Source organism: Peromyscus maniculatus, chromosome 22, assembly GCF_049852395.1.
Source record: "Peromyscus maniculatus bairdii isolate BWxNUB_F1_BW_parent chromosome 22, HU_Pman_BW_mat_3.1, whole genome shotgun sequence".
NCBI lineage: Eukaryota > Metazoa > Chordata > Mammalia > Rodentia > Cricetidae > Peromyscus > Peromyscus maniculatus.
Window position 1 is genome coordinate 38601711 of NC_134873.1, and position 21812 is coordinate 38623522.

At 38.2% G+C, this 21812-nt stretch overlaps 1 protein-coding gene across 3 annotated transcripts in view; it reads left to right on the plus strand.

Annotated features, from left to right (window-relative positions):
• The window catches only part of Sh3yl1 (SH3 and SYLF domain containing 1), a 55073-nt gene that overhangs the window by 14264 nt on the left and 18997 nt on the right, over positions 1–21812 (plus strand). For all 3 annotated transcript variants that reach the window (XM_042267607.2, XM_042267606.2, XM_076559233.1), the window contains exons 2-4: positions 1995–2105; positions 3045–3158; positions 13838–13902. In XM_042267607.2, coding sequence (XP_042123541.1) covers positions 1995–2105; positions 3045–3158; positions 13838–13902 — 290 coding nt within the window. The remainder of the gene's footprint in view (positions 1–1994; positions 2106–3044; positions 3159–13837; positions 13903–21812) is intronic.

Consider the following 21812-nt stretch of genomic DNA (forward strand, 5'->3'; position numbering starts at 1 on the left):
AGTTTTAGTTTTATCTTATATTGTTATAATTTATTACTACTTAGAAGCCCTTTTCTTTCTAATGAGAGGAAGAAAGGGAATGGATCTGGATGGGGGAAGGGGGTGGGGAGGTACTGGGAGGAGTAGGAGGAGGGGAAACCTCAGTCAGGATATAATATGTAAGTAAAGAATCTATTTTCAATAAAAGGGCACGGGAGAGAAACAGAAATAAACAAAGCAAAGTTTGCAACTTTGCAAGGAATGTGAAAAATCAATTTGAAAAGCCACTCATAACATTTAAAAGACTATACCGTGTGCTTGCTGAAGATATGAAGTAGCAAAAAGTCTCAGGAATTTCTAGTGGAAGTATAAAATGCCACTTCAGATGACTCTTTGGAAACATATAATTAGCCATACATTTATTATTATGAACTAGCAATTTCTATTGTTGATATTTATCCAAAAGAATTAAAACATTTCTGCATAGGAAACCATCATGGGAATATTTATAGCAGTTTAGTTTGGAATAACTCCAAACTGAAAACAACATAACTGTTTGTTTAAAAAACAAAAAAGAAGATAAAAGACTAAATTGTGTTTTCACATATAAAAATACAGCCTGGCAGGAGAAAAAAAGATGAATTTCTGATCTCTGCCCAACATATATGATTCCCACTTATTTTGTGGTGTGTGGTAGTTAGAAAAGGTTGAACTCTTTTTCCTTTCACTTATGTGCAATTCAAACACAGACAGAACTGATATAGAATAACAAATTAGTATGTTGTTGCAGATGGGCAAACTAGAAATGTTTAAAGGAGATGGGACTATTGTACAAACTGCATCAGCAAGACAGGTAAATTTGGAAAATGAATATTTAAATGTTCTGAAATAAAACTGAGTAAAAAAATACATACTGTTAGGATGCAGATGGAAAAGGAATACAATATACAGTATATACATTTTATTTTGCTTTCATAAACTGGAAATGTACCTGATGATTTGTGGGATGGACTTTCCCATAGCTTTATTCTTACTAATATTCCTGTACTGGGCCACAGAGAACCAAACTGATACCTTCTAAGGAAAACAAAGAAGGCTCTGCTATGACTCTAGTTCAGTTTCTACTATTAAAATAAATTACATATTTCAAACACCAGCTGCCAAAGTGCATCTGTATTATTTTATTAGATAGCTCTGTACTTGGCTAAATAAAAGGCTTTCCCCCTGTATTACTTGGTCATTCCTTCTATTTCTAGTGTACTTGCATCACCAGTTGAAATGGTGGTATTGATATCAATAGCATTTTCCATCTGAAATACTTGATGAAATACTTGATTACAGACAATCAATCAGATGAATACCATAGCTGGTGAACTCACTTGGACTTTGTCCATTCTTACGTTTGCTTCTCCAAAGGCAAGATAATGGTCCACCTTCTCCCACATGCTGTGGAGTTCAAGAGTTGCATTCATTCTATTATGACAAAGAAATATTTACACTGGGAATGTAAAATGTTATGTAAGAGCAAGCATATATTGCTGGACATACTAACTCAGTTTCTGGGCATACCAGAATTTTACTTGTGACGGCCAGCCATCTCCAAAATTTCTGACAAGAAAAGCCAACTGTATCAAATTTTACATCTATTAAAGACAACTATGAAGTGCATCTTTTGTTAATCCTCCAATTCAATTTTTTTTAAGTTAAAACTTAGATGATTTAACTAATGAGGAGAAGATACTTAGTGAGGAGAGAGGGCCAACCAGCTTTTGCCTAGGATCCCAAGATTCCATGTTTTCATAATTGGTGAGAGTTTGAGTGTTCAGAGTTAGCCATCTGCAAGATTTCACAACATAAGAAAACAGAGATGAGATAATCAATAAACGAGGACTGGAAGTCATTCCCTTTTCTAACATTTGACTTTAAATGCTTAATTGTATGAGAGAAGAATGAAACTGAAATATATTCTGAAACTAGATTTCTTTTCTCACTATAGTATGTTTTTAATCTTTCAGTGAATAACCCTATACCTTCCAATCTGAAATCAGAAGCAAAGAAGGCTGCCAAAATATTAAGAGAATTCACAGAAATAACTTCCAGAAATGGACCTGATAAGATCATTCCTGGTAGGTAAATGTCTAAGTATGTTTGTTTTCCACATTGCTTTCTACATTCCTTAGCATTTCTCCATAAATGTCCTATGGAAACAAGCAAGCATTTAGACCACCCTAGTCTCAGACCTCAGAGGGGCAGCACTTTGTAGGCAATCTTCTAGTAGATAGACAAAGACCAGAGCCAATCAGCAGAAAAATTGTCCCTCACCTTGCTTCCCTCCACTTAGAGGTACCAGCCTAAACCCTTGAGTCTCTGCTCCTTTCAGCTTTTTAAACTCTGTTCTTTTAAAATCAGTATTGGGGGAATTTGCAAACAGATTTTCAAAACTCACTAGCTAACCTCTCAAATAAATTTTTACGATGTAAGCTTTTTAAAGCACTTTACAATGTTTCTTGCAAATAGGGAAATTGTATTTATAAGTAACAATATTTTTCATATAAGCAAAAGGCACCAAAGAGAATTTGGTCCATAATTCCAATGAATTCCCTAACTGCCTTCCTGTTCTTCTAAATGACACTATTATTTTATGTCCAAAGCTCTCATCAACAATAGCAGTAACTCCTGAAATGATGCATAACAAGTGCTGAATTCCTGTGTTCACATATATGCTAATGTAGCTCATCAAACTCAAGTCTTCCCTTGCAAGTAAACAGAGTGAATAGTGGTGAGGTTGTACCTTTAGTAGATACATGCACTTATAACTCTCATTTTATGTAGTGAACTCTGAAATGTGAGTAAACTTGTATTGTAAACAGAATTAGAATTTCAATATAAAGTGGTAGTTCAAACAGACCATGAGTTTAAAAAGAAAACCTTTTGAAATGGCAAATCACTTAATTTTGTTGTCAAATACAAAATTTCATATTAATAATTAATTCAGCTATATATCTTTAAAATCAAAGCTCTGTCACAAGCTGCCTTTTAGTCATTGCTATTTTGTTTGTTTGCAGCCCATGTTATTGCAAAAGCAAAAGGACTTGCAGTTTTGTCTGTGATTAAAGCTGGATTTCTGGTGACAGCCAGGGGAGGCAGTGGGATTGTCCTGGCACGTCTTCCAGATGGAAGTAAGTTGATACTTGTAAAGACCTTAAATCTTCTGTGTTCTGCATCTGTCATTGATGTCTTCATAGGGAGTATGACTTGCTAATCTGCTGTGTGCTTCTTCTGGAAACATGTAGTGTGTGTTAGGGGAAGCAAGCAGGAAACCTAGCCTTAGATTATTATTAGATGGGATTCAAGGTATATCTGACTATGTTATATTATGCTTTGTAGGCCTTCTATGGAACACTTTCTTGAACATACTACACACATTTCTTTTGTTGAATGTGAGTTATTATTCCTCAGTTCTGTGGGAAAGCCAGTTTCTTCTGTTTATGGTTGTAATCTGTAAACTCGTTGTTTCTCTGGAAGATAGTGACATTTGAAGACCTGCCTTCTCCTGCCAGTAGAATCATGTTGAGAGCATTATAACATTTCTGTACTAAAAGCTGTTGTTTGATTTTTCAGAGACAAATTCAAAATGCATTTGCTAAGAATCCTTATAGTAGTATTTAAAATGTAGTTACATGTCAGAACCAACTAAAGTACCTTTTCAATTTGACCTGTGTTATTCTTCTTATGAGGGAACACATTGTGTTCTGTCAGTAACTGTGTGGACAGAAATCATTTATACTTTCAGATAAGAAACACAGGTATTGATAAACATGTCCTTTGTCCCTGGGTTGGATTCATTGTTTCTCCATAGACAACAGTACAGTTCTCTTCCTACAGTTGTAGCTCTACTTTTTATAGTTCAAGGTTGCCTTTGGTATTGGGTTATTATAACTCCAGTACAGTATCCACCAGTCACTTTTCCTTCCCTAGTCCTTTAATAAAAAGTCTTAACATGTAACCACTTCATGTTTTAAAATAATAAAAATCCTAAATCTTTGAAAATTGGAAAATATGAAGCTTTTTTTTTGAAATATTGCCCAAATGCTCAAGGGTAGAAGTCTCAGCAGTGACACCAAACACAGATTTGGCAACTTCTGAGAGGATCCCTCTTAGAGAAGGGCTAGTCTCCACAGGAAGGCTCTGCAGATTTGTCTGCTGTCTGCTGACAAGACAACTTGTAGCTTAAAGGTGAGGGTCTGTCTCTATCAACCTCTCCACCCCTGCTCTCAACCACACTGCATTTTTCTATTATTTTCAAAAACTTAAGTTTCTTTCCCTCATCTTCCAGAACAGCAGCTATAAGCCTGCTAGGAAAAAAATGCTGCCCAAATACGGCAAGGGAAGTTCCTGATCCCAGAGAACAGGCATGGAGGGTAGGAATTGAAGCCCCAAGGCAGCACAGGGTTTGGAAGAAATCCCTGGGGTTGGTGTAAACTACAACTCTTCTATCTGAGAGGTTAGGGGGAAAAAGACACTCAGTCTCTTGATCGTTTCATTCTTTATTCTTTCTCTCATCCTCTCTTTCACATTGATATATATATACCCCAACAAAATCTTTCAGGCAATATTAAGAGTCAAAAAAGTTGCATTCCTAGATAAAGACATGACTAAAAACAGAGACATCCTGACAACTCTCATGCAATATAAATATATCAAAGTAGCCTGTCATGAGCAAACAAGGAGCATATTTTCTCAGCCAACTCTTTTAATTGACAGGCTGTAAATTGTAATTATAAAGAATCAATTACTTTATTATCTATCTTGAGAGGTAATCTTATAAGGAATTTCAAAGGAATCATAAACCTAAACTATTGAAAAGCCCGGAGAATGAGAAGATTGTGTGTTTATAACCTATACTTTGAGTGTAATGGCCACTTTTGACCTGATGCCTTAGTTATTTCCAGGCAATGGAAAGGCAGTTCAACTAACTCATGACTATGTACACATTTTTAGCTAATACTCTGTAATTAGGAATCATAAATGTGGAATTCTCTTTAGGTCTCTGAGATTACTGGTGAGAGCTAGGTTTGCAGACAAAGAAAGCTAAGGGTGTAACAGCTTATCTGATTCAAGCTAGGTTACCATATATATCTTTTAATATGAGCTCAATTGGCACTTTCCATGATATTATGACCAAAACACCTAAAACTCAAAGTATATTTTCTGCCCTGTGTGTAACTTTTGATTATCCAAGAATACCTGCAGCCTTCCTTTGGGGCTCAAGAGTCAAATTATTTTCTGTAGCCTTGACTAGTCAGACTTTATTTTCACAAATTGAGGTTAGGAATGGGTGCAAGAAATTAATCATTTGCCAGATAGCAATAATTGGGCTGTTTTTGTATTTACAACCTAGCCAGACAGTACAGCCTGTGTCCTTGTGAACTAAAGATTGGGAATGTTTATCTTAAAAACCATTAGCAAGGCATCTGATCTAATCTAAAGCTGTTTTGAAGCTTTGTATCAGCTAGTGGTACTCAACCATAAAATTAAAGGAATTTGAGTCATTCTGGCTCCCAGTTAATCATTAATTTAAGCTGTGATCAGAATCAGCTTCTAGGGGGAACTCATGGACCAACTGTGTAGCATATCCGTATATTCATTTTTATTCATTAAAATTATACAGCTTAAGGAGAAATCATCTTTTTTGACAATCCACAGATATAAATTCCCAGTAGATTGGGATGTTTTCATGACATAAGCACAGTACAATACAGGTAGTAGGGGACTCCCCCACATATATGTACATATCAGATACCAGAGAAAAGCATGAACAGATACAACAGAAGCAAAAGATATTTTCAGAGTCTGTAGTCTTGTGGATCTGCCTAAACGAGATTGATCCCTCAGAGATTTTCTTCTTGGTGGACTGACATCTCGAACTTCAATTGCCATCTGCTGTTCCTCTGACATGTCTACTGGCTACCAGCAAGTAGGCATTTCTTAGCATAGGAGTGAAAAGCAGCTTTGGGAATTTGAGGCACTGAATTCTGTAATCAAAACTCTTCCAAGAGGTAGGCCTGTGGCAGCGACCTGCGGAGGTAGACGGGCCCGGTGGCAGCGGCCGACAGGGACATTCAGGCCCGGTGGCGGCCCACAGAGGTAGATAGGCCACACGGCAGAGACAAGCAGATGCAGGTAGGTCCGCAGCGGCAGCCGACAGAGACATACAGGCCCAGTGGCAGCTGGCAGAGACATACAGGCCCGGCGGCAGACCGCAGAGGTAGACAAGCCCAGGGATGGAGACAAGCAGACGCAGCTTGGAACAGGGACGCCTCTAACCCCAACACCTGGGGAAGAAGCTATCTCCATGAGATGGAACCAGAACGAATCTGAACACTCCGTCTGAGGCCAACCCAGGGCCCAGCAGCTGATCCTGTGAAACCCAACAACTTGGAGGTGTTGGTGAGACTACCCCGCTCAGCTGAAACCCATCTGAGAGAGGATTTAGATGCCTACAGTTTGAAGTCTGAAGAAACAAGATCAACTGAGGAGTTGACAAATGAACAAAACGTGACCTGGGAACACAGAAGAAGGCGCTACCCAGCCACCAAACCAGATCAACAGAATCATAAGTATATACTTCACCAACTGAAATCAGCTGCCCCTGAAGAAATAGCCCAATAGCAGCAATTTAACCAAGAACCCCTACTAAACCAAGACTAAAAATTAGAACAAGAGAGGCACTCTCAGACACAGATACCACCTGCACCGCACAGAGGAAGAGATGAGTAGACGCCAGTGCAAAAATACAGGCAACAATATAAAGACCTATATGGCAACATCAGAACCTAGTGATTCTACACCTGCAAGACCTGAACATACCAAGACAGAAGAAACAGAAGAAATCAACCCTAAAAATGACTTTAAGAAGATGATAGAGGCCCTTAAAGAAGACATAAAACATTCCCTCAAAGAGGAAATAAAAACTTTCCTTAAAGAGGAAATGAAAAACTCCCTTAAAGAGGAAATAAAAACTTCCCTTAAAGAGGAAATGAAGCCAGGCGATGGTGGCGCACGCCTTTAATCCCAGCACTCGGGAGGCAGAGCCAGGTGGATCTCTGTGAGTTCGAGGCCAGCCTGGGCTATCAAGTGAGTCCCAGGAAAGGCGCAAAGCTACTCAGAGAAACCCTGTCTCGAAAAACCAAAAAAAAAAGAGGAAATGAAAAACTCCATTAAAGAGGAAATAAAAAACTCCCTTAAAGAAATGGAAGAAAAAAACGAACAAAAAAATGGGAAGAAATCAAATCAAGCCAAGAAAAAGCAATTAAACAGATGAAAGAAACATTCCAAGATCTGAAAAATGAATTTGAGACAATAAAGAAAACACATACTGAGGGAATGCTGGAAATAGAAATCCTGACTAAACAAACAGGAATTACAGGAACAAGCATAACCAACTGATTGCAAGAGATGGAACAGAGAATCTCTGACTATGAAGACACGATAGAGAAAATAGATTCGTCAGTCAAAGAAAACACTAAAGACAAAAAAGTCGTAACACAAAACGTCCAGGAAATTTGGGACACCATGAAAAGACCAAACCTAAGAATAATAGGGATAGAAGAAGGAGAAGAATACCAACTCAAAGGCACAGAAAATATATTCAACAAAATCATAGAAGAAAACTTAACTAACCTAAAGAAAGAAATACCTATGAAGATACAAGAAGCTTACAGAACACCGAATAGCCTGGATCCAAAAAAAAAGTCCCCTGGCCACATAATAATCAAAACACTAAACACAGAGAACAAAGAAAAAATATCAAGAGCCACAAAGGAAAAAGACCAAGTAACATATAAAGGCAAACCCATCAGAATAACACCAGACTACTCAAGAGAGACTATGAAAGCTAGAAGATCATGGACAAATCTCATGCAGACACTAAGAGACCACAGATGCCAACCCAGACTATTATACCCAGCAAAACTCTCCATCACCATAGGCGGAGTAACAATACCTGTCCACAAACCCAGCCCTACAGAAAGCACTAGAAGGGAAAATCCAACCCAAAGAAGCTAAACACATCCATGAAAAATCAAGCAATAGATAATCCTACACCAAATACACCACAGAAGGACAACACAACACAACCACAAAAAATAACAGGAATTAACAATCATTGGTCATTAATATCCATCAATATCAATGGTCTCAACTCACCTATAAAAAGACACAGGCTAACAGAATGGATAAGAAAACAGGACCCATCCATCTGCTGCATACAAGAAACACACCTTAACTTCAAAGACAGACACTACCTCAGAGTAAAGGGCTTGGAAAAGGCTTTCCAAGCAAATGGACCTAAGAAACAAGCTGGTGTAGCTATCCTAATATCTAATAAAATAGACTTCAAACTAAAATCAATCAAAAGAGATCAGGATGGACATTACATATTTATCACGGGAAAAATCCACCAAGATGAAGTCTTGATTCTAAACATTTATGCCCCAAATACAAAAGCACCCACATTCATAAAAGAAACACTACTAAATTTTAAAATGCACATCAAACCCCACACATTAGTAGTGGGAGATTTTAACACACCACTCTCACCAAAAGATAGATCTACCAGACTGAAACTTAACCAAGAAATAAAGGACCTAACAGATGTTATGACTCAAATGGACCTAATAGATATCCACAGAATATTCCATCCTAACACAAAAGAATATACCTTCTTCTCAGCACCCCATGGAACCTTCTCAAAAATTGACCACATGCTTGGACACAAAACAAATCTCAACAGATACAAAAAAATTGGAATAACCTCCTGTATCTTATCAGACCACCATGCCTTAAAGTTAGACCTCAACAACAACAAAAATTATAGAAAACCCACAAACTCATGGAAACTGAATAATGCCCACCTGAAACATCAATGGGTCGAGGAAGAAATAAAGAAAGAAATTAAAGATTTCCTAGAATTCAATGAAAATGAAAGTACAACATACCCAAACTTATGGGACACTATGAAAGCAGTGCTAAGAGGAAAATTCATAGCTCTAAATGCACACATAAAGAAGATGAAGCATTCCCATACCAATGAATTAACAGCACAACTGAAAGCTCTAGAACAAAAAGAAACAAACTCACCCAGGAGAAATAGATGCCAGGAAATAATCAAATTGAGGGCTGAAATCAACGAAATAGAAAACAAGAGAACAATACAAAAAATCAATGAAACAAAGAGTTGGTTCTTTGAAAAAATCAACAAGATAGACAAACCCCTAGCTAAATTAACCAAAAGGCAAAGAGAGAGCACCCAAATTCACAAAATCAGAAATGAAAAGAGAGACATAACAACAGACAACGAGGAAATCCAGAGAATCATCAGATCATACTTCAAAAACCTGTACTCCACAAAAATGGAAAACCAGGAAGAAATGGACAATTTTCTGGATAAATACCACATACCAAAATTAAATCAAGACCATATAGACCATTTAAATAGACCAATAACCCCTAAAGAAATAGAAACAGTCATCAAAAGTCTCCCAACCAAAAAAAGCCCAGGACCAGATGGTTTCAGTGCAGAATTCTACCAGACTTTCAAAGAAGAACTAATACCAATACTCTTCAAAGTGTTCCACACAATAGAAACAGAAGGAACACTACCAAACTCTTTTTATGAGGCTACAATTACCCTGATACCCAAACCACACAAAGATGCAACAAAGAAAGAGAACTACAGACCAATCTCCCTCATGAACATTGATGCAAAAATACTCAACAAAATATTGGCAAACCGAATCCAAGAATACATCAAAACAATCATCCATCACAACCAAGTAGGATTCATCCCAGGGATGCAAGGATAGTTCAACATACGAAAATCAGTCAATGTAATACACCATATAAACAAACTGAAAGAAAAAAACCACATGATCATCTCCTTAGATGCTGAAAAAGCCGTTGACAAAATCCAACACCCCTTCATGATAAAGGTCTTAGAAAGATCAGGAATACAAGGAACATTTCTAAACATAATAAAAGCAATTTATAGCAAGCCAACAACAAACATCAAATTAAATGGAGAGAAACTCAAAGCAATACCACTAAATTCAGGAACAAGACAAGGCTGTCCACTCTCCCCATTTTTATTCAATATAGTACTAGAAGTTCTAGCTAGAGCAATAAGACAACAAAAGGAGATCAAAGGGATACAAATTGGCAAGGAAGAAGTCAAACTTTCACTATTTGCAGATGATATGATAGTATACATAAGTGACCCCAAAAACTCTACCAGGGAACTTTTACAGCTGATAAACTCCTTCAGTAAAGTGGTAGGATACAAGATCAACTCAAAAAAAATCAGTAGCCCTCCTATACACAAATGATAAAAGGGCTGAGAAAGAAGTCAGAGAAACATCACCCTTTACAATAGCCACAAATAATATAAAATACCTTGGGATAACACTAAACAAGTGAAGGACCTTTTTGATAAGAACTTTAAATCTCTAAAGAAAGAAATTGAAGAAGATATCAGAAAATGGAAGGATCTCCCATGCTCATGGATAGGTAGGATTAACATAGTAAAAATGGCAATCTTACCAAAAGTAATCTACAGATTCAATGCAATCCCCATCAAAATACCAACACAATTCTTCACAGACTTGGAAAGAAAAATACTCAACTTTATATGGAAAAACAAAAGACCCAGGATAGCTAAAAGAATCCTATACAATAAAGTAACCCTTGGAGGCATCACCATCCCTGACCTCAAACTCTACTATAGAGCTATAGTAATAAAAACAGCTTGGTACTGGTATAAAAACCGACATACAGATCAATGGAATCGAATTGAACACCCTGACATTAATCCATGCACATATGAACACCTGGTTTTTGACAAAGGAGCCAAAACTATACAATGGAAAAAAAGAATGTATCTTCAACAAATGGTGCTGGCATAACTGGATGTCAATATGTAAAAATTACAAATAGATCCATATCTGTCACCATGCACAAAACTCAAGTCCAAGTGGATCAAAGACCTAAACATAAATCCAGTTACAATAAACTTAATAGAAAAGAAAATAGGAAACACTCTTGAACACATTGGCACCGGAGACCATTTCCTAAATAAAACACCAACAGCACAGACCCTGAGCACAACAATTAATAAATGGGACCTCTTGAAACTGAGAAGCTTTTGCAGGGCAAAAGACACAGTCAATAAGACAAAAAGACAGCCAACAGAATGGGAAAAGATCTTCACCAACCCCACATCTGACAGAGGATTGATCTCCACAATATATAAAGAACTCAAGAAACTAGACATCAAAGTACTGAACAGTCCACTTAAAAAATGGGCAAAAGAGCTAAACAGAGAATTCACAAAACAAGAACTACAAATGGCTGAAAGACATTTAAAGAAATGCTCAACATCCTTAATCATCAGAGAAATGCAAATCAAAACGACTCTGAGATACCACCTTACACCTGTTAGAATGGCTACGATCAAAAACACCAATGACAACCAATGTTGGAGAGGATGTGGAGCAAAGGGAACACTCCTCCACTGTTGGTGGGAATGTAAACTTGTACAACCACTGTGGAAATCAGTATGGCAGTTTCTCAGAAAATTAAGAATCGAACTACATCAAGACCCAGCCATCCCACTCTTGGGCATATACCCAAGGAATGCTGATTCATACCATAAAGATACATGCTCAGCTATGTTCATAGCAGCACTATTTGTAATAGGCAGAACCTGGAAACAACTAGATGCCCATCAATGGAAGAATGGATGGAAAAAATGTGGTACATATACACAATGGAGTACTACTCAGCAGAGAAAAACAATGAAAGCATGAAATTTGCAGGCAAATGGATGGAACTAGAAAAAATCATCCTGAGTGAGGTAACCCAAACCCAGAAAGACAGTCATGGTATGTACTTTCTCATAGGTGGATTCTAGATATAAAATAAAGAACAATCAGACCACAGCCCATAGAACCATAGAGGCTATATATATATAGCATGGAGATCCCTAGGACGACTGTGGCTTATAATAAATTTCAGTTTTACTCAATTATTGAAAAAAAATAGCCAAATGAATGGAAACACATGAACTATGAACCAAAGGCTGAGGGGCCCCCAGCTGGACAGGTGAGACAGTTGATTGGCTTGATCAGTTTGGGAGGCAACTAGGCAGTGGGACCAAGTCCTGTGCTCATTGCATGAGTTGGCTGTTTGAAACCTGGAGCTTATGCAGGGATACTTGGCTCAGTCTGGGAGGAAGGGACTGGACCTGCCTGGACTGAGTCTACCAGGTTGATCACAGTCCTCGGGGGAGGACTTGTCCTGGAGGAGGTGGGAATGGGGGGTAGGCTGGGGGTAAGGGGAAGGAGGGGAGGGGGGAGAATAGGAGAACCCATGGCTGATATATAGAACTGAATGGTATTATAAAATTATATATATATATAATTTAAAAAAAAAAAAAACTTCTTTCAAGACTGGCAGGTTAATTCCTTAATTCTAGATGAATTCATCAGTAACACTTGTCTAGCAAAGGAAGGTTAGCATAGAAGTATCATTTATAGATAAAGACTCTCAATACCAAGCTAAAAATAGTTTTTCTAGATTTGTTTCTATGCAGAAAAAGTAAGTACACATCAATCCTAAAATTCCAAATAGAATTATTGTGCTTAGTTTACAATTATAAAGTGAACTTCTTTTGTACAGAAGAGCCAAAACAATTTGTGATGGCAACAAATTAGAATTATGTTACCCATCTCTGTTAGTGATTGAAACAGACTCTTGAATCTTGATCTATTATGTCTGTGATACAATTGTGGCCCTGAAAGAGTTAAACATGAGAAAGAGGAACGAGTACCAGTCCCACGCCCCCAAACCCTTAGCCTTAGCAGAACATTAGAAGGAGGAATGAATACCAGTCCCAGGCCCCCAAACTGTTAGTCTCAGAAGAAATATTTTTGGGATATCCTGTAGCCTCAGCAGAATAATCTTGTGACATTATCTGGGTCTAGCAGAACATCCCGTGGCTATTCTAAGAAGAAAAGCAACCCCCATGGAAAGTCCCCATAGCTGTACTCCCCCTCCCCAGTGCTGATCTTTAAACTAGCCAATTATGTATTGCCCCAAATGCTATGCTAATTTTGTGGGTTTTGCCTTTAAAATATGCCTGCAATTATTGTTCGGGGCTCCTCTCACTGAGAAGTGCAGAGGCCCCATTTGTGCAAATGATCAAATAAAGCCTCTTGCTGATTGCATCAAGTGGTCTGGAATCCGTGTTTCTGGGGCGCCCACCTGAGAGGGTAGTGCCATGAATCTGGGGTCTATCAGCCCAAACCTAAGCAGTTAAGTTTTAAAAATATTGATAGTTAGCTGGACAATGGTGGCGCACACCTTTAATCCCAGCACTCAGGAGGCAGAGGCAGGTGTATCTCTGTGAGTTCGAGGCCAGCCTGGGCTACAGAGTAAGTTCTAGGAAAGGCACAAAGCTACACAGAGAAACCTTGCCTTGGAAAACCAAGATAGATAGATAGATAGATAGATAGATAGATAGATAGATAGATAGATAGATAGATAGATAGATAGATGAAATTATCAGATATTGTATATGATAAGTGGATAATAAGATAGTTTATATGAGCTATTAGGGAGAGCATGAGTCACATGAATTTGTGAGTATGACACTCTTGATTAATATTTAATGTCTTTAAAAAAACCTTTAACTTTTAAAATATTTTAAAGTATAAGATACATGAGTTTTTTGAAAAAAATATTATTTTCTTCATATGAAAGACATTTTATAGGTTACATTGGTTTTTTTTGTTTTTATCAGAATGGTCTGCACCTTCAGCCATTGGGATAGCTGGGCTTGGTGGAGGATTCGAAATAGGAATAGAGGTAAGTGGACTGCCTATGCCATTGCCACAGTCCCTAAAGTTACCCCAAACTGGCATGATAGAACTAAGGCTTCTTAGTGTTCTTGCTTTGCTTTCTTATACCTGTGAGAATTGTTTCCTTCTCTCTCTCCTCTCCTTGTCTCTTCTCTCAGCCTTATATATTAACTGTTGTCTAATTTCAAGACAACACAAAGCATTTCAGTAATGATCCTCAATATTTCATCTCCGTTGTGTACAGTAGAATCCACTTTGGAACCTTGGAAGTGGTATTCCCAGCAACTCTGGCCTTCGGTGCCTTCAGTTTCCTTTCTGTAGATATGCTACCTAGACTTCTAGTCCAGTGTCCCCAGCCCTCTTCCTTTAGCTCTGTCCGCTCATTTCAACAATTCCCTTCTCTTTCCACAACTCCCAATGCTTTTTTACAGTCTCTTAACCTTTCTGTAGACCCTATGCCCTCTTACCACTCCAATTCCATATGAGCCTTCTCTGAGCATCAGGTCAAGTGCCATTTGTTTTGAACATATTGAGAAATTAAGTAATAACCAAGTAGCTTAAATTTTCAAAAGACTAAGACCAAAAAGGAGAGTTCCAAGATCATACTTTGGAAATTGGGGATTTTTTTCCATTTTAATGGCCTTGAAAAAATGTAATGAAACATAAAGATATTAAACAAACATTTTATTAAAATACTTTACTGTATATTTTCAAAAGCAACATGAGTTAGTGGTTGGACTACTCTATGGGGGAGGGCGGTGCTGGCTCACATTCTGGCTAGAGTACCCTCTTGCTGTGTGATGTTGAAGGCCACTTTTCCTTTATGGATGCTGTTTTCTTCATCTACAACATAGGGATGAAACGGCCTTCCCTTGAGCTCATATTGATGATCAAAAAGACTGATGTATGCATAAAAAGCTCTTGGAATGATATAAGCTATAATTTTTTCTTGAAAATTTTTTACCATTTATGAAGTTTGGATCATAAAGCTTATATTCATGGTGGTATAAAATTAGTTTTGGAATTTATTTTATTAATATGCAGGAAAGATAATTATTAATTTTTAAATGTGGTTTGAATTATTATCTAGTTACTTATTTCATGTTAAGTACCACTGTTGCTTGAGTTTTCCTGCCATGCCCACAGTCAGGACAAATCTCTGTCACCCGCCAGTCCCACAGCTGCTTAGACCCAACCAAGTAAACACAGAGACTTATATTGCTTACAGACTGTATGGCCGTGGCAGGCTTCTTGCTAACTGTGCTTATAGCTTAAATTAGTCCATTTCCATAAATCTATACCTTGCCACGTGGCTGGTGGCTTCCCGGTGACTTCACATGCTGCTGGTCATGGCGGCTGCTGCAGTCAGTCCTTCTGCCTTCTTGTCCTTTTATTTCTCCTCTCTGTTAGTCCCGCCTATCCTTCCTGCCTAGCCACAGCCGATCAGGTTTTATTTATTGATCAATCAGAACAACTTGACATACAGACCATCCCCCAGCACAGCCAAGTGCAGACCATCTAAGACACCTGCACTCAGGCCCATGGTCCTAATCATCCTCTATGCGGACCTGCTGGGTAACGCCACAAAGAACCCAAGAAGGGCTCCCACAGGACATACAGAACATCCCACAGCATACCACCTTTAGTATTTTTCGTGCTTCTTTTAAAATAATTTTGAAACAGAGGCCCTAAAATATAGACAACAAAATAATTAAAGGTTCCCCAGGAATTCTATGCTGGGAAATGGAAAGCCTGATTCCTCTTGCTGTGAGTGGGGAAGTCCTTCTTGTGATCAGCTTTGTTAGGAGGAGAATTGAAGTCCAGGGTAAAAGGCATGGCCAGTTGAACTGGGATGCAGACTCTATACCAATCAACTAGCAGGATTAACCTTGTACTTAGGTACAAGGATAAGTACAGTATCTTCATATGTGAGTTTGGGAGATGCTGAGTGTAAAAGATAAGTTATTTGCTTCTCCATTGCTTGTCCAGAATCCCTATGTAATAATATTCAGACCTTCTGTCACTTGGCTTCAAGCTTTTATGGATGTGTCCCCATCTTTAATATAATTTATTCTATTTTCAGAGATACAGCCTCAAATGTATATCTTTTGTAATTTTTTTTGATGTTGTCTCACTGATCCTGAGAAAGAAAGTTTACATCTCACTAAGAACTTTAGAGATATCAGTGACCTTGAATGAGTGAACATTATTTGTAAAAAGACTGAATGAGATAAAATTACTCAGTGAGCTAAACATCTGTAATTGTAGATTTAGATGACAAATCATATTTTTCTTCTAAGTCCTGAAAACATCCAGCCATCTTAACCTTTACATAAAAATCCCCTTGATTAAACAATAAAAAAAAATCTAAATACTAGGCTACATAACAATAACACACAAATTTTTCATTTGTTATAAAAAATTTTCCCTGGGGGTGGGGTGTTAAGTGATAGGTATCAGTTTCCATTAGGGCTGCACTTAGTAGGCATAACAGCTTCCCGCTAGCTGCATAGGTGGACATCCTCCCCAACACTGCCCCTTATTCTTAGCTTTCCTAACCTGTATTCCTTATTACCTCTGGAACACCCTGGGGCCTTATGCAATTAGAGCCTAATTGCATACAATTGGTTGGGAGGAGTGACTGGATACTAATGTGAGGGTCCAGTGACGTCTATCTTCTCCTTTCCTGAAGCAATATGAACATTTAAAAAAGCCTAGCTGTGATTATTTTAAGCAGGCAGTTGTTCAGCTCAGAAGACATTGCACAATATCGTTTTAATAAAAGAAGATTCAATCATTATAGATTTATTTATTACAAGAATAATGTAATAAATTAATATTGCCTGTGTTCATACTGATAAACCATTAGGCCTTTTAAGTTTCCAAGTAAACCTTAGCAAAAATATAAGATGATTTTTATGATTTATACAGCATGTAGGATAAATTAATTTTATAGCATCCAAGAGAATTTAGCTGACTGTGATGCTGAAGTTATTTTTGAAAGATTTTAGAAGAGAGTTCCTTTTATCCTTTCCATGTATGAGCATCCCATTATCATAGGCACCTTTATGCCTTGAGATAAATTATAGTAACCTCAATCTACAAATAGTTTATCTCTTAGCTGTTCTCGAGTACACAATACCTTTTTCTTGGGCTGTTCTGTTCTCCCTGTCAAAGAGTCAAGGGGCCAACCTGATCCAGAACAAAGTCTTTGGAGGAAATTTTGAGACAAACATGCTTGGGTCTGAAGTGGGTGAGCCAATTCCTATCTCCAGAACCAGCTTTTCGGTGAGCTAAAAGAGCATATGACAATTTGTCAGTATTATCCATACCCAAAAGACATTTATTTCTTTATAAGACTGAACCCAGTTACATACATATCCATAACCAGTTTGTGTTTGTCTGCAGATGGGGACAGACAACCTGAAACCTTAGTAAGTATTCTACCATTTACAAAGACTTCAAGTTTCAGGATAATATAATGATTCTATGAGGCTTGGAGATAGTGGCTCCTTTGCCAGTCAAACCTCTAATATATTTTTTTCCTTTGGCCCTTTTAAAACTTACAGTACCTGTTAAAACATTAAATAGAAAACCATGAAACCAGACATCTAAAGGAATTTAGGAGTAGTGTCATCAGGTTGTTCTTTTTCCTTAGTTTGATGTGTCTTTATAATTGAAACGATAAGATTATCTAGATAGGGCAGTAACAAAGGCAGACCACAGGCATAGGGCAAAAGACTCTCAAGAAGGGAAAATACCTAATCTCAGAAGAAGCCGTCTTGGAAATGCCCATGGAAAGATCAGGGGGAAAAAAAACAAAAACAAACAAAAAAAACAGCTCATTTATTCATACATTTATTTAAAGATGACAACATCCCCGCCCACTGTTTTCCTAATGGACATTCTGACTGTTCTAAGAAGTACAGCTTTGAAAGTCAGTAGTGTAAGAAGATAATAACGCCATGAATTGTGTTAAATACATTCAACATTATATTTATAGGAAAATTACAGCAAAGTGCAAAGCACTGAAAATGACACTGCTTTTAGCCTATCTTAGAATAATCTGATAGAGCTCACAGTGGACTACTGAATTTTTATCACTAGAATTTGGTAGGTGAGGGGGCACCAAGCAACTCAGCCTCTTACAGAGGGAATATTACTGAGCCTTTATTGTCAGAGATGAGAGTTGAGTCTTCAAACCCTCAAACAGAGCTTCTGAGTGGGGACTGGAAGGTATGAAATAATCCCTATATCTGATTTGTGTGGTGAGAGGAGCCATGCCTCAGAATTAGGTATGAGAGATATATGAATCCCTGTAATAACAAGACAAACAGGGAAGTTACATAACTTCCAGACAGAGCCAAGGGAGCAGGGGTTGGGGGTGAGGGAGAATGGAGAGAAAAGATAGCCTGGCTTATGTGAAGTATGAATATGGAGTATTGTGTGACAACTTTTCCTGGGAAGATGAAATACACGTCTACTCACTCCAGATAGGGAACCCACAACAGACCAAAGTACAGATACCACCAATGTCCAACTTGGTGAACCAATGAAGTTTTATTGGGGTTACTTACAGTAATATGGGTAAGGGGTTATTACAGGAGTAGAAATGACTCAAAGACAGCTGTATCACCGAAGTCCACCCCAGCATGGATGCCAGCTCACAAAGCTGCAAACCTGGAGCACAATGCAGCCTGTAGACAGCTCAACAGGTTGGAGGGTTCCCTTTCCAAGTGCCTCAGTTGGTCTAAACTTCTTTAAGACAGCTCTGCTGATTTTAGCTTTTTCTAGGAAGCTGATCTCAGTGTCTTCTTTGCAGTATTAATCCCACCAGTTGAGAATATGACCACTACCACAATTTTTTGAGCCAAATTTGAAGCAGGCTTTATTAAATACTGGCCAGGAAGGTAGACACTGGCCAGGTCCATACCTGAAATTCCCAGAGAATGGCCCCAAATTACATTAAGCAGAGGCTTATAAAGGCAAAACCCGCAAGGCTATGTACCTCCCACCTTTCTCTTCCTGTCTGTGTACCTCCTGCCTACATGTGATCAAGCACATCCTGTGCAGTAAAGTGATAGAATGGTTCATGTTCTTACATGAACAACTCCCAGCATTCCAGGAAGTTATCTGTTTTTGGGCAAGTGGGGTTTATAGGTTAGAGGCATTTTTTTTTATTTATAGATCTCTTATGTACAGTAATTAAAACTTAAAACATAACTTTAGCCCTCAAAGCAGCTCTTCTCCTCCAAGCATCTTCTTTGATGCCAAGCCTCTTTCCATCTGAGATGCACTTTAAGCTTTTATTACTTACTCTGTCAGGGAGGAGCCTAATGAATCTAGTCAGTTTCAGGGACTTCCTGAAGCTATTTTGAGTTGTTTACCTTCTGCTTAAGGAGCTTCCTGCAGGAAGGAATGTTTCAACATCCACAGTAGCCAAAAGGGGGATACCCCAGGCTTCTTATCAGTGCTCAGAGGTGGGACTGATTGTTAGCTGCCAACTGTCAAGACTTGAGATTATGGAAAGAACTCCTTAGCAACCACAGGAAGTGACACAGATCCCAAGTGATTTCTCCATAGCAGCTCAGAGAAAGGACATCTCAGAATATTTCCCTCAAATTTTACTGTTGGGACTATCTTTTTTTTTTTTTTTTTTTTTAGCTCTTAGGTTTAACAATTTATTTAATTGAAAAACTTGCACTTTTTAAATTAAATTTTTATACAAAACATTCCGACTTATATCAGATTCTCAGTGCTGTCTTATAGTGTCTCAGGGTTGCTTCACTGCCCAGCCTTCATCAGGAAGACTTTTCTGCTTTTCATTTTCAGCTATAGAAATATAGAAACAGGTTATTGACTGTTTCACCAGTGGCATCACAAAAAGAACACAACATCATCTTACTTTAAAGAAACCAAATACGGAGCAGATGGAAAATTAGAAGAATGACCTTGTTCCTAAGTGGCCTCTCAGAGCCTCTTTGCCTTACTTAACTATTCTGAGCTGTTGTAAGTGTAGGGTAAAAAGTCCACATTTACTTCAGTGTTTGAAAAGCCACCAAAACTCACCAATCCCTCACCTTGAAAATTCACCAATTCCTCAGCTTGCCCCAAAATAAGGACTTGAAATCCTCCATCTCCATTCTGGAAATCTCCACTCTGGAAAATTCTTCCCCCAAGAAACTATATAAGCCTGTTTCCTGCTCAGTTCCCTGCTGCTTTTTTCTCTTGTGTCTTTCCCAATAAATCTCTTGTGTGAGGTTTGTTGCACGGTGTGATTTTGTGATATTTCTTGTCTCCAGACTGCTGGGATACCTTTCTCTCAGAGCTGCAACACTTCTGTTGGGGAAACCTTTCTCCACAGAGCTTACTAAGCAGTACACAGCAACTAGTGTAGCATTACTGGAGAGAAATTTACATTTTTTTTTTTTTTTAGTGTGAATGGACCAAACAATGCAAGGTTGTTTTGTTATCTCCAGGTGCCTGTGATACATGATTATATAATCACTGCAGGAAGTGCTTACATTTGCACAAGGAATGCTATTGGATGTAGTGGAACAGGCCTGTAATCCCAGCATTCAGGAGACCAAGGCAGGAAGACTGTAAATTCAAGGCCAGCATTGGCTGCCTAGTGAGACACTGTAGTAAGCAAACAAACAATAAAGAAATGCTAGATCATCTGGTCATTTAACACTGTAATCCTCAGAAGTTGTGTATATGTCAAATAAGAAGAGTAGCTGGTATAAGTGATGGTGCAGAAAAACTACCAAACTAGACCCCTCCATGGGCAGAAAGAGTTATTGGGATTAAAATGCCAAGACCATATCTGGGGGTATGGTAGGGGGTCAGAGAGATGTGGAAAATCAAGCAGCTTTTATATGACAGTCAGCAGAGTAAGGACCTAAACTGATAAAGGCTGTCTGGATTGACTAGGTGCCTTTGCCAAAGGTAGTTGACCTTTGGTGGAATGTTAAGGGAAGTTCCAGGAGGGTTGTAGGCTCTAGGAAATCTGCTTTTCTGGTAAACAGAAACCCCACCTTTAGGCTATAGTCATTCTGTTTACTTGGCCAAAGTCCTCCTGTTTAGTACAATGTTCCCCTTATTTGGGGGTGGGGTGGGGAATTTTGGACCTAACAGTTGGCAAGAGTTGAGAAGATTTTTCTGCATATATCAAGAACCTGCTTATATCATGGATGTTTTTGATGACAAGATTTTTCTGTATATGAAATGAAACATTAATTAGAAAACATTTAAAAAATATAAAGAACTATCCAAATTAAGGCATCTTTTAGGATCTGCTTGACCTTTGTGTTTCACTATTATGTGGCTATATAGGCCTTACAAATAATTCCTTTTCCTCAGACAGTGGAGAATGGCTTGAGCATCTATCAACATCATTTCCCCAAGATCACACAATGTTTGAGAATTAGTGGAGTTCATACCCAAATAGTCTCCATTTTGAGCCCAATTTTTAGCACCTGTAATTATGTCTTCAATTTTACAGATACAGATGATGTGTGTATCTGATCCTCATGACAGTTGAGCGAGGTGGGTTCTGTGCTAAGACTTCAGGGTAACAAATCAATATGCCTCCCCTAAGGGGGAGGGAAAGTGGGGGTCAGCACTGTGGTCTCCAGTGATGCCTCTCACATGATAGGTGCTACTCTTTCTCCTGTCTAACTTTGGACTTCCTATGGCCTTTATGAATTTGAAAAACAAACTTTATGTTGTATTGGCCTAACCAGTCACTTAAATCTTATTCTAGTTTTTATTATTATTTAGAAAATAATAAGTCACTGCCTTAGACATTACAAATGGAAGCCAGCTAACACCATTCAAAAACTCAATGTGCAGTGTTCCAGTGGTAAGTGTACAGCCTCTCACGGAGTTAGGATAGAAGTCATCTCAAGATGAAGC